Source organism: Poecilia reticulata, linkage group LG11, assembly GCF_000633615.1.
Source record: "Poecilia reticulata strain Guanapo linkage group LG11, Guppy_female_1.0+MT, whole genome shotgun sequence".
NCBI classification, from domain to species: domain Eukaryota; kingdom Metazoa; phylum Chordata; class Actinopteri; order Cyprinodontiformes; family Poeciliidae; genus Poecilia; species Poecilia reticulata.
The window spans coordinates 6935132-6947945 of record NC_024341.1 but is presented as its reverse complement, the minus strand read 5'-3'; the positions used below and the strand labels follow the sequence as shown (position 1 = coordinate 6947945).

The 12814-nt window shown below is 42.4% G+C and overlaps 2 protein-coding genes across 6 annotated transcripts in view; one reads left to right on the top strand and one right to left on the bottom strand.

The window, feature by feature from the left end:
* The window catches only part of fhod3a (formin homology 2 domain containing 3a), an 88385-nt gene that overhangs the window by 18890 nt on the left and 56681 nt on the right, over positions 1-12814 (bottom strand). For 3 of the 5 annotated variants that reach the window (XM_008421498.2, XM_008421499.2, XM_008421500.2), the window contains exons 6-15: positions 9768-9862; positions 8483-8594; positions 8273-8367; positions 7335-7478; positions 6692-6927; positions 5351-5455; positions 4091-4510; positions 2782-2838; positions 2531-2665; positions 2278-2328 (exon numbers count right to left, since the gene is read on the bottom strand). In XM_008421498.2, the coding sequence (XP_008419720.1) occupies positions 2278-2328; positions 2531-2665; positions 2782-2838; positions 4091-4510; positions 5351-5455; positions 6692-6927; positions 7335-7478; positions 8273-8367; positions 8483-8594; positions 9768-9862 (1450 nt within the window). The remainder of the gene's footprint in view (positions 1-2277; positions 2329-2530; positions 2666-2781; positions 2839-4090; positions 4511-5350; positions 5456-6691; positions 6928-7334; positions 7479-8272; positions 8368-8482; positions 8595-9767; positions 9863-12814) is intronic. The other 2 variants (XM_008421501.2, XM_008421502.2) reach the window with 2 other exon arrangements.
* Positions 10617-12757, top strand: LOC108166728 (uncharacterized). The gene is made up of 2 exons (XM_017307551.1): positions 10617-11155; positions 11263-12757. Exon 2 carries the CDS (start codon positions 11595-11597, stop codon positions 12297-12299), a length of 705 nt encoding a protein of 234 aa, XP_017163040.1. The 5' UTR covers positions 10617-11155; positions 11263-11594; the 3' UTR covers positions 12300-12757.

Sequence of the window (12814 nt, the reverse complement as noted above, 5' to 3'; positions counted from 1 at the left end):
CTAAAACGTCACATCGAAAACATGAACAAGCCCTATAATATGTAACCAACATACAAATAAAGGTCAATCATTGTCCGTCTGTAGCTAACTGATCCCAGAATGCTATCATATTAGCTATGTAGCTAATGTAGCTAACTATTAAACAGCTTTTGCCCACTAGTTTAAATTCAGATGAGTTTCAGACTCTTTGTAAGTACTCTGTTCCTGTCTGTCTGGTTCTCTTTCACTTCTCAATGCTTTTCAGACTAACTCTGCATTTATAAATGGTGAGCTTTTAGCTCAGCGTGTTTCTGCTAGCGCTCATTTGTGTCACAGCCGCAGCACTGTGTGTGTGTGTTGCAGAAAACCAAACATCAAGTGACGGGTTGAGAAGTTGTCAATTCACTGTGAATAAAAACCCCCAACATGTGACCCCAGCCGGGCGTAATCTCCCGGCGCAGGGCGCGCTCTGTGTTCTGGATGATCCTGGGAATAAGCCACAAGCTGCAGAGGGGAGAGCTGGAGAGCATTTGCATATTCACTAATCCCTCAAGAGGCAAAAAGTGTGATGTGGCAGCTAACCAGTTGTCTAATCAGTTAGTTTTCATTAGTTTATTTAAAACCTGGAGATGCAGTTTATTTTTATACACATTCACTGCATTAAATGCAAACTTTGTAAATGTTTAATCTATGTTTTAAAATGTTCACTGTTGCATTTTATTAGAATATGTGTAATATGCAATTAATATAAAGCTTTGTGGAATAGGATTAAATTGGATTTAAGCGTTTTACAGGTCAGCTTTAGTGCAAAAACCAGAACACAAAGGTTTCAGGAAATTATTTTCAGTTTTATTGTTTGCATTTTGTACACACCCATACCTCGTTTGATCCTTTCTTCTTGTTTTATTCTTTTGCTTTATTCTTTTTTCTTACTTTCCTCTTTTCTTTATTTCAGTCTCCCTCGCTGCCTTCCTTTTCTTTTTCCTCGTCATTTATTTAATCCTTTCTTCTTTCTGCATTCCCCTTCTTTTCTTATTTCCATCCTTCCTTCTTCTACACTTCCTCTTGTCATTTTCTCCTTCAGTCTTATTTTTCTTCCTTCCGTGTTCGCTTCCCAACTTTCACTGATTCCTTTCATTTTCACCACTTTCCTAAACTCTTCACTTCTTCCCTTTCTGTTTTATTTCTTTGCTATTATTATTCATTTATTTTCTTTATTCTTTGTTATTATTTGGTGGTTCTTTGTTTCCTTCATTTATTTCCTTGTGGATTTTCCCACTAATTTGACTAAGTTTTGTTTTTATTTAATTGCTATGCAAATTTTTGTTCTGATATTTTTAAATGCTCTAAATAAATAAATAAATAAATAAATAAATAAATAAATAAATAAATAAATAAATAAATAAATAAATCCAAGATTAAGATTAAGAACATTGAAACATCCTGTTTGTCTGAAGAGCTTTAGGCTTGGTGATATTAACACTCGTAACATTAGTAGGCTTACTGTAACTGCTTAAACTTTAATAGGTTTAAATATTTAATGTCTTAAAACTCCTTCAGCAGCGTGAAATATGACTTGTTGCAAAGTGCGGCCCACAGAGAGAGCAGGCTGTCAAACGATCTGTTTTGTTATCTGGAGTTAAAGCTCCAACTCTTCCTTTTGGACCAGATGTTTCTGTGCTGTTTGTCAAGTAAATGGATACCACAGGGACATTAGGTGGGGAGGACACAAAAAATGTGTGCTAGCCCGATAAGCACGACACCCAAATGCGTCGTAAATACAACACACCGCGGCTAACGCGGGTCATCTTCTCAGAAACTGGGCTCTCTTAACCGAGAGCAACAGAAAAACTCTGAATGCAGCTTTTAAACAGCTGGCTTACAAATAAAAAAGGCCACACTGAGAATGACTGGCATGACCCGAGTCCCTCGCTTCCTGCGATTCCCATCTGCACACAAACACAGATTTTTACAGGCATCGTGAAAATTGTTCCTGCGTGTAAGGAGAGGATCGGTGCGAGGATTCAGCACGGAGACCTCCGAATCGGGTTGTCTGGAGACGCGCAACTAAAACAATCAACTCCCAAACGGGGAGGAGGATGGAGAAAACAGGCGAACTTCACACACGCACGCACGCACACACACACACACACACATTGCACAGTGAGGCTGTGGCAGCTGAGGGCAACGATTTAACCTGAGAACAATTACGCCACTACCGAGCTTCCCTAAGACTGGCCTTTGAGAGCTTCGCCCCAGCGGGGTCAGATGATGTTTTGATTTAGTGCGAGAACTTACCGCTCCTCCCGCGCGAGCCGGGCCTCTTCCATCTTATCCACATAGTCGCGGCTGGGACACACACACACACACACGCACACACACACACACGCACACACACACACACACACACAGAAACAGAGAATTGGTAAAGATAATCATGTCTTTGAATAAAAACGCTACATCTTCTGCTTCCACTTCCTCACTGTTTTCTTTGCTTTACTGAAACTTTCCGAAACTCCACTTTAAAACAAAGCAAACGTCGAAGCCTCACCTGTGCTTGTTCCTCTCCTCTCGCTCTATCCTCTGCAGCCTCTCCTCTCTCTCCACACGGCGGCGCTCTCGCTCAGCCGCCAGAGACTCCTGGTGCTGTCGGTAGGACGACGACAGCAGTCCCCCTAATGCCACCCTAACAACAAACAGGCAGTCATGAGTCATATGTTTATTACAAACGGGTTCCCTCCACGTTGGTGTTTTTTTTTTAATCAGAAAGTGTTGGGGTAAATGTTGACGTCGCCCCCTCACCTCGAGGTTGTGGGTGTACTCGGGGTGCTGAGGGAGGTGTAGGAGGCGACTCCGTTCCTAAAGGAAACAAAAAAAAAAACTGTCAGAAAAAAAAATGGCAACACTGAAGGAAGTCATTAGTCGCCCGGTCACCTGACACTCTGTGCGTAAGACTCGTGGCATGAGCCCCGATCAGAACCCCTCTTACGTAACACTAGGGTGACCCTAATTACTCACTACTGAAGCATTTGTGCGATTATGAAACAGTTTCTGGCTTTAAATGTAAAACTTTGCTGCCAAAATGAAAGTGATGACATAATGCCTAAAAACAAACAAAACAAAAAAACCCGTGTTCATACCTCTTGAACTTTTCCTCATCTTATTAGGTATTTTGATGTGATTTTTTTTTTTTTTTTTTTGTCGTTACAGTGACTCATTACTCTGGAAACTAAAAAAAAGCAACGCTGATCAATCGTTTTTAAGTAGCATCTTGTAAAAAAAAATAATACAGGCGTTTTGTGAGAACTTTTCCAAGCTGTCCTGATCAGACGAGATGAAAACTGAAATTTTTGCTTGACTTACAGAACTCTGTATGATGGAAACCCTGAACATTACCCCGTCACGTGTTACCATGGTGACATACGGTGGTGGTGATGGTGGCATCATGGTGTGCTTTTCATGAGTGGGTTTGAGGAAACTAAAAGCAGCTAAATGCAGAAAAAAAACCTGGTAGAAAACTTCCAAAAAATGGGGAAGAAATACTAAAGGCGTGTAAATACTTTAATTTTTTTATAGCAAACAGGAATTTTGGCACATTGTTTCAGAAACGGAGGTGAACACAATAAATGTACTAAAGCAAAGCACGGAAACAGAAAGAAAAGATAAAGTGCTGCTAAAAGGTAAGAAACTGAGGGGAAAAGGAGTGAGATTTAAAGACGGAGAGGATCAGAAGGGATCAGTGGATGCTCTACTGTGCTTGAGCTGAAAAACAGTGGAACAGATTGGAGCTGTGAAATCTCCCAACAAGTGCAGATTACCGACCCAGCAGGAGAGCTGATGAAGACTGAGAGCAGCTAAGTGAAGAGAGGAGAGAGGGAAGCGACAGCAGCGATGGACTCAAGGTTCAAAGCGTGTGACGGGGAAGGAAGTGAAAAGAAAACAAGTCGGTGAGCAAGAAAAGTGGTGCCGAAAGAAATCCAAAGTCGGTGCCAGAAAAATAAAAGCAAGAAACAGAAAGTGGATGCAAAACAAATAAAAAATAAAAAATGAAGAAACATCTCCTGGTAGCCATGAAAAGAAGAAGGAGAAGACGTTCTGTTCTCCGTCTGACCTGGGAGGAGTTGTTGTTTTGGGCGACTCCTCGTTGCGTTTAGCCTGAGCCGACGGCGCCGGCTCATCGTCCAGGTCGTACGAGAAGAGGTGGAAGGGCGAGTGGGGCAGGTAGGGGACGCGGTCAGGGGACAGGCGGGAGCTGCCGCGCAGTGGCGGGCTGACTTCCTTGGTGGCGGGGACGGTGACTGTAGAGCGCTTCCTGGCCAGCAGGGTGGCCAGCAGGGAGGGCTGGGACTGGGGGCCGAGACTACTGCCACACTCTGGAGGAGGGGGCGCCGGGATAGAGGGAGACGACGTAGACGCCGGGGGTATTTCTGCCTGAGTCTTCTGCTCATTGTCCGTTTTAGTTCCCTTTCTGGAGGAGATGGTGATGGACTGAAGGGTGGTCCTGTGGACGGTGGATGTAGGGCACGCGGCCCTGGGAACAGAGGATCAGATCGAAGGTTTCAGAAAGCATACCTGGAGAGAGGCTGTTAATAAAACCACAACAAACATGGGCAGGGTATCTGCAGGTTTCAACAAGTCAAATTTAAGACCTTTTAAGGCCACCTTGAATGAATTTAAGACTGAAAAAACTGTAAACGCAGAGGATGGTCGGGGAATCCTGGTGTGTGACAATCAAGCCAGGCAAAAACGGTGACATTTCTGGGGTTTGTTTTGAAGCTCTGTGTGTTTCCCACACTGCATATTTCTCTCTGTATGTGGCTTTATAGAGAGCTATATGCCAAACTAAACACTTCTTAGTTTGGCTTATGACAAGCTAAAAACTTGTCATAAGTTTTTAACCGTCATGTTGGATCAAGACGGTTAAAAGCACCAAGCCTCATACGGGTTAGCAAAAGAAGTGAGCCAGTGGAACATCGTTGGTGAAAAATCTGCACTTAATCATAAAATAGACGCAGAAAAGGCTAGCTAGCAAGAGAACATTCGCAGCTAGTTAGCGGTAGCCTCAACCGCCTTGAGTCACAGAACGCAATGAAGATGTCTGCGCACCACTTAGACAAAAAGAGCTACTTGTACAAGATTAAATACTTCTCTCAAGACAAAATGTAATTCCTCTGATTGACATATTTTAAGATATTTTAAGGCTTCTTATGAATGCGTTGACACCTTGTTGGGTCACAATTAGCTCAAACTAATTGCGTATCTAAGACGAAACACACACTCACATTTACCACTGCGTCCCTACACAAAACACCAAGACACACGAAAGCAGCGCTACTTTTCACTCCCATGTCACCACCGAGACCTAAAATACCTGGAGGTGGTCTGATTAGCCCCCTCCTTCTCATCCGAATCAGATTCAGTCACAGGAGTCTCTTCTTCCTCTTCCTCCTCCTCCTGTATTCCACATTCTTCCTCTCTATGGATGTGGGTGGGTGGTCGAGGAGGGAAACACGAAGGGAAGATTCGGGGGGCAGATTGAGGAAGAGATGAAGCGGTACATGAGACCAGCATGCAAACGGACACCTTCACATGAATAAGGAAGGTTAGATGTGGCCGACACAATGATTAGAGATGACCTAACAGTTTAGTTCAGGAGACGACAAACAGGGATATAATAAATATTAGATCAAGACGGTTGAAAGTGCTAATTGGAAACACGAGGAAGAGCTCTGAAATGACGCGGGGGGGCACTGGCCGATGTTTCTGATTAGAGGCAGGTCAAGATGTGCATGAAGGCAATCTATGACGGCAGGGACGAAGGACAGGAAAGGAATGCTGGAAGGAGAGATGGAAAACTGATTGGAGATCAGCATTGGGGCGCTGAAATTTTGTTTTGTAGCGAAACCGGACAAGCCATGTTGCAGTCGAGTCCACAACTGTAGACGCCCCCATGTGTGACGAATGAGATGAGTTCTGCTTAAAAATATTCAAATGCGTCAATTTATTTATTAATTTCCCCCCATATTTTGTCATGTTAAATCCAGAAACCTCATGGGGATTTTATATTTACTTTTCCGATGCACGTATAATAATAAGACGCAGGACAAAGTCAGGAACATGAAAGCAAACATGTTAGGAAAAAAAAAGCATTGGGATTTCCCTTCTTTTTTTCTAGATTCATCTTAATCCTCATGTGCAGAGTTTACATTTTAAAAATAACTGGGGCTTGGAGCTTAATCTGCTTTGGTCACATGACCACGGCTGAGCGAGGATGAAGCAGGACATCAAGACGAGAGATAACAGATTGGAGTTTGTTAAAAACAGATTTCCTAATATGCAGGAAATGATCACTGTAATATCACTGCAGCGGTTTAGCAGAGTGAATCAGGCTTGGATTAGATTTGGAGATAACTCCGAAGGTGGGATAACACAGCTGAGAGCAGACATGTTTCATCACAAAAGGAGAATCCACACTGTTACTGTGGGATGGGGGGAGGACACACACTGGTGGCTGTTACATCCTGTGCATGAGGGGCAGTCGATGTGCTTCCCAGGAAGGTTTGAACTTACATGGACGGAAGGAAACCTGACAGAGCTCTGAGGCACAAAGCGGTAAAACTATCAGATCCCCATCTTTGACGTTTGGCTTTGAAAGGTTGTCGTTCAGCAAACTCCACAACTCATCTACTGTCCTGTAGACAAGCACTCTCACCTCTCACTGAGATCCTCCGCCCTGTGTCCGCTGAACGGCTGGAAGCCGGCCCTTTGCGGGGACGCGGGGCTGCAGGGGGAGGCCTGCCCGGGTCGGCCGAGCGAGGCCCGGCGACTCCGACGCCTCTCCAGGCCTCGATGCTTCTCCGCTCCGCCGAGGCTGACGCGCCGGCGGTCGCGGCATCCCGTGGGCGGCGGCTGGCTGTCGTCGTCGCCGTCTTCGTGGCGCAGAGTCATCTGGAAGACAGCGGAGCACAGGTGGAAAAGTAAGAGAACTGCAATAATGCCAAGTCTTACCATTTCTAGTGCAAACACCTTAGAATGCTTGAAACAAGACAAAGCTAACTTACAAGTTTCATTTCATCACGACTTTTTCGTCAATGTTATGATTCATTGCTTTAAACCAAGCACCCGTGTCTTACAAGTTACTTCTAGGTTAGTTCTGTCTTATTTCTAGTGTACTAAGATATTTGGACTAGAAATGAGACCAATGATACTTGGTAAGATTTGATGTTTTTGCTGTGAGTGATAAAATGTTCTTCTCTTGAAGATCCAAGAGGTTGACCAACTGCAGTATATAAACTATATATCACATGTGATCTGTAATAAACTTTTTACATTACCAATGCATAGTTGGTTTGTACCTCGTAAATGTTGAGCTGCTCCACCAAGTCCAGGTCAGTGCCTTTCCTTCCCAGGTGTCTCTGTGACACTGTGTCCATGGCTTGTTCCTCCAGACTGTCCACCATGTCGTAGAAGGAGTCCTGGTCAGGCAACGCCGCGAGTGTCTGCAGAAACCACCAAAAACATAAGTCACAACATGCGGTACATGTTATGTGGTCAAAATGTTATAGAACACAATTCAAGGCCTGGAGAGGCAAATCCAGCCAGGTTTCTTACATTGCCCTCTAGCGTCCAGTAGGAAGCTTAAATGAGCTTAAATTTTACTTTATCGATCAAATCAAAGCAGTTTTTGTCTTTAAACTACCAACCAATCAGTTTTTTTGATTCTGCGATCGCAAAAATTTACGTAAAATTATCAGAATCCCACACTTTGTCACGCTAACGCATTATTGAGTTTACTTCAAGTTTTCAACAGAAATTGTCAAAAACTTTGAGCTTCCACGATGCTAAATCCCACCTGCAGGTGGCAGTATTTCTTACTTCTATCTCACTGCTGCCTCAACCTTACATGATGTCCAGCTTTAGTCAGTGATCGATGTGGAGAGTATAAAGAAAAAGTCCCTTTTATCATCACACATGAGTGAATATGTTGCAAAATGTCTTGCAAATGTGTCTAAATCAAGGATTTTGACTGCAGAAACAATCCCAATCATCAGCGTAAAGAGATGTTTAATCTAATCTAATCTAATCTAATCTAATGCAGACACAACTGTTTACTAATATTCTAGCAGTTTGTTAATGAGTTTTATCAACACGTTCTGGCACAAATGGCCCTTTGAGAGCAATCGCTATCTGGACATGGCCCAAGATGAACCATAGAAAGTATTTATTTGCAAAGTCAGTGCCAATAGTTACTGAAGGAGCTCAAAATACCCCAGAGAAGCTCTCATCTACCCACCTTGTTGATGAGGGTCATGGCGTAGACCAGCAGCTCAGTGTCCACTCCGTCTTTCTCCTGCAAGATCTCCATTGCATTGAACCAAGACTTGCAGCCTGAAATTGGCACGAATAATAAAATATTAACTCTCATCTATCTCATCCGCATTCAAGCAAACAAATAAAAAAATCAATACGAGGAGGAAGTATGTATGCATATACATGGCTGTACCTCTCTTCGCGTCCACGGAGGTGATGGCCTGTATGAGCAGCGGCGCGTTGGACTCGGAGTACTCCACAAACACCAGCAGCAGCTTCAGAGCCGTTTTCACCACCAGACGGAACTAAAGGGGGGAAACAAAAAAACCCAAATGTGAAAACACATTTCTGAAAGTGGACGAATGTGGTTTTTGGTGCTCAGTTTGCCTGTTCTTACCCCATTTCATGATCACAACTTAATGTTTCCACCCTTTCTGGTTTTTATTTGATTCCCCAAAATAAACCATTTCATTCCCCCACTTCACTTGGTGTAGCAGTTTGTTATTCTAGCTGGACTGTGGACAAAAATAGTTATATAAATGCTTAAATCTTATGTACATTTGATTACAATTGTGTATAATTTTTCTTAATGTTCCCATTGAGTGTGATTCTAATCCTCATTCAGCCTGCTTTATTGTACAGAAAAATAAATCAAACCAAAATATCTCGACAACTGGTAGAAAATGAAAACGATCTGTGGACACAGTGGGAACAAAATGTTCAAACAGCGATACCACGACGCTTTTTAGGGGGGACTTGGTTTGCTTCATGCTTTGACACATAATGAATGGCATAGTTTTAAGATGTGGAAGCAAAGAAAAACAGACGTTATTTTGCTCCTTTGTTTGTTTGTCTCCGTCTCTAAGCAAACAGTAGCACTTCTGGGAAGATGTGCATTTGTTTACGCAGAGCTGGGATTCGGTGATAAAAAAACCAACAAAAAAAACTCCATAATGCAAAATGCGTTTCAGAGAGGAGAGTCAGTTCATAGACAGACTGCAGTTAGGGTTGCATTTGATGTTAAGGGTGACAGTTACGGTCAGGAAAGTGGCTGTTACGGTAAAGTGGATTATTTTTAGTGTTGTTGTTTTTATATATGTACGAATCTCCCCTCTCTCACAGTGTTGCATACGATTTGTCCTCCCTCAGCAGCCGGTGAAGCTCTCCAACAAAAGGTGCTGCACAGTCCTAAATGCAGAGTTTATTTGCCGCACACGTTATAATACCTGTTTACACGCTCTCCGCAAGATCAGCTGAAGAAGGAAAAAAACAAAAAACAAAACAAAAAAAAAAGAACCACGTCAGCTGAGAGTGCAGTCTAAACTCACAGATGTGTTTGTGTGCGTTTCCTTCGATGACTGCTAAAAATACAGTTTCCCAAACAATGGGTGGCTGTTCAAAGCTAATGACAGCCTGCAGTCCTCTTTTTTTTCTCTCTCTCTTCTTTCTTGTTTTGTGCACAGACGCTTCGCCGTTACCTTTGAGCCAACCAGAGTGTAGAGCCACTGGATGGTCTCCGGGTGGCCGATGACGCCGTTCATCCCGTCCACGTACAGCATGATCTGCCCCAGAGCTGACAGAAGGATCAGGAGAGAGATATAAGGGTTGAGATTTTTATCCACAACTACAGTATGTACTGAATTCAGACCAAACACAGAGAAATGCAGAGAAATCAACGCAATTTGTAGTTCTAAAATCTCTCAAAAAAGTTTTGACACATCAACACGTTGAAAATAAAAGCAAAAAAAAAAAAAAACATCTGGCAACTTTTGATTTGACTTTGACTTTTGAAACCATCAAAAAAAAAAAAGAAATTTCTGTGTTACTTCTCAGACTTATGCGAAACTTATGCGGCGCTGCAGGAGGAAGTTCACTAGAGGTGACAGAAGAAACGTTTGGCAGGAAAAGCAAAAGCGGAACCAGATGCACAGTTCAGATGTGGAACTGAAGCGTCATTCAACTGAGTGATGAGCTGAATGACGCGTCAGCTGGGTTTCGACCGTCGTGAGACAGGCTAGTTTTACCCTATTGATATTGTGTTGTTGCAGTAGTAATCCTGCTCAGTATAATTAAGAGTGTAAGACACATTTATGAATTCACCATTTGGATTCATAAATCCACATCATAAGGTTGTAATAACTGCGCACTTTAAGTGCTAAAAGTTGTGCTACTGAAGGCTGATCCTGTAAAAAAAACAAAGTTGTTTTTTTTTTTTTATCTTGCATGCTTTGTATATAAGATTGTCGCATCTACATCCAAATCTAAATCTATCAGTTTTAGTCTTTATGGTGAGCAGCCAGGCTGGTCTCTGTGTCGTTTTTTAAGTTATGATCTTTTAGCGCATTGAAATCTGCACAGATTTCAAATAGTGGAAGAAAGCGTCCCACTAAACAGCTTGAAGTGAGTAAAAAACTGTAAATATAAAATGTGTACTGTACTGTCATATTTAAACAGCGATATTAGAATTTATTTTTCCATTTCTGAACAGCAAACACACTTGAAACTGAGTCAATATGTGTGATTTAAAGTTGAAGTATGTAGCTTTTACAACAAAATATGTTTTAAAATTTTTGTTAAAACTATCACTGTCATCAGTGTAACGTAAGACAGAAATTGTGGGGAAAAACTAATAATTTAGCTCCTTTGCCTTGTTCCACTGCTCCCAGTACCAACAGCAGAAACACATCACTCAGTCAGAAACAACCAATCAGAACCTAGAGGAGGGTCTTAGCTCTGTCAATCACTCTCGTCCTCACCCTTCCTGCTTGATCTTTGCTGAACTACAGCTGGTTCACCACAAGACAGCCTGCCACGAATGCTAAGGCTAGTTAGCATACGACGGCAGATAAACGGTTTTCCCGTAACGGTAAGTTGTTTTTTCACCAGTAGCGGATGGAGCAGCGTACATGAGGTTGATTTGCAGCACTGACACCCTCCTACTGTCTCTGATTAGTTATTTTTGCGTTTTTGCAGACAGCGGAGGTAACACTGGGAAGAGGTGGAAGAGCGTGATTTTTTTCAGATGACCTGTCTCAGAGAAACCGTCATGAAATGGTGACAGATTTAATAAATATGGAAAAATATATTTTTATAAAAGTTGCAAACTACAGACTGAACTGGGAGCCACAATAACCTGCAGGGATGCTTCTGCTGGTGTTGGAAAAAAAAAATCATACGTTAAACTGAAAGTGAAAGTAAGAAAAGACACTCCACCCATCTTGCTGGATGAATGTGACATCCTGTTGCAACAGAGCAAAGCTCAGACATCGTGAGCTTCAGGAAGGAAACCTTGTTCTCTGTCAAAGATGATTGTGGACGCAAATGTGAGATTTGAGGCTCTCTCTGCACTTCTGGGGACAAAAATAACATCCCTCAGTGGTGGGAACCCTTGGAAAGCTGCTCCCGCTTTATCAGTTGATGATTTTTTTATACAACTGATCCTCAACAAGAAAACCAGCTATGCAGAGGAGTTCTTCATCGATGAGAAGGAATTCTTTGACCCGGGTTATGACTTTGACTTCACTAATCTCTCTGACTCGGCTGCTTGCATGAGAGGAAATGAGCCGTAYGTGCGTCCAAAAGGCTGGTACCGCATGGCCCTGAAGGTCAGAGGTAAATATCTGGATGGAGACGCCTGGCTGGGCACCAATGGATGGAGGAGTTACTCCGTGCCTGGAGAGTGGCCTGTGTCCTACCATGGAACCGGGTTAGAAGGAGCCAGAGGCATCATCAGGACTCACTACAAAGCTGGAGATGGGCAACAGTTTGGGAGAGGAATCTACTCAACWCCTAAACTTAATGAGGCGGAGAAGTACTGCAAGACCTTCAAGTCAAAGTTCACAGGAAAAACCTACAAAGTGATCATGCAAAACCGAATCAAACCAGAGAAGAGGCAGATTATTGGAAATTACTGGCTCATTCCTGTTCTGGCGGGAACGTCAGCAGAGGAGGAGAAACGCATCGCTGAGAGTTCAATACGTCCGTACGGCGTTCTGATCAAGGAAATGTGAGACGGGAACTGTGACTTTAACTAGAGCCAAGAAACATGAAATCTAATTTGTTTCAATATGGACAATTTAACTCTTCTCACATGAGCCAACAAAAAAAAGGTTTGATCAGCTTTACGTTATGAGCATTCTGTAAATTGTACTTTAATTTTATATGTATTTGTAACTGATTAAAAAATTGGCGCACTAGTTTAAAGTTACAAAATGCAAGTCAGTTTATGCAGCATCGTTGGTTAAATCTGACAGTTTTGTTTGTGGTTTGATTACATTGTTCTGAATAAAAAAGTGAAACTTAATCAAGCGACTCACAGTTATGAAGATAACATTTTTTTGTTTTATCCCTTTTTGTGTTTACTCTTGTTCTGTCTTTAGCTGCCAATATTTTAAAATGCAGATTTTGACTTTGATTTTGTGCACGTATTTTGTTTCAGGTTTGTAAAATAAAGTAATAATTAGTTCAAGTATTCGTCTGCTGGTTGTTTTATTGCTGCTTGGTGGGTTTTTTTTTTTATGGAACT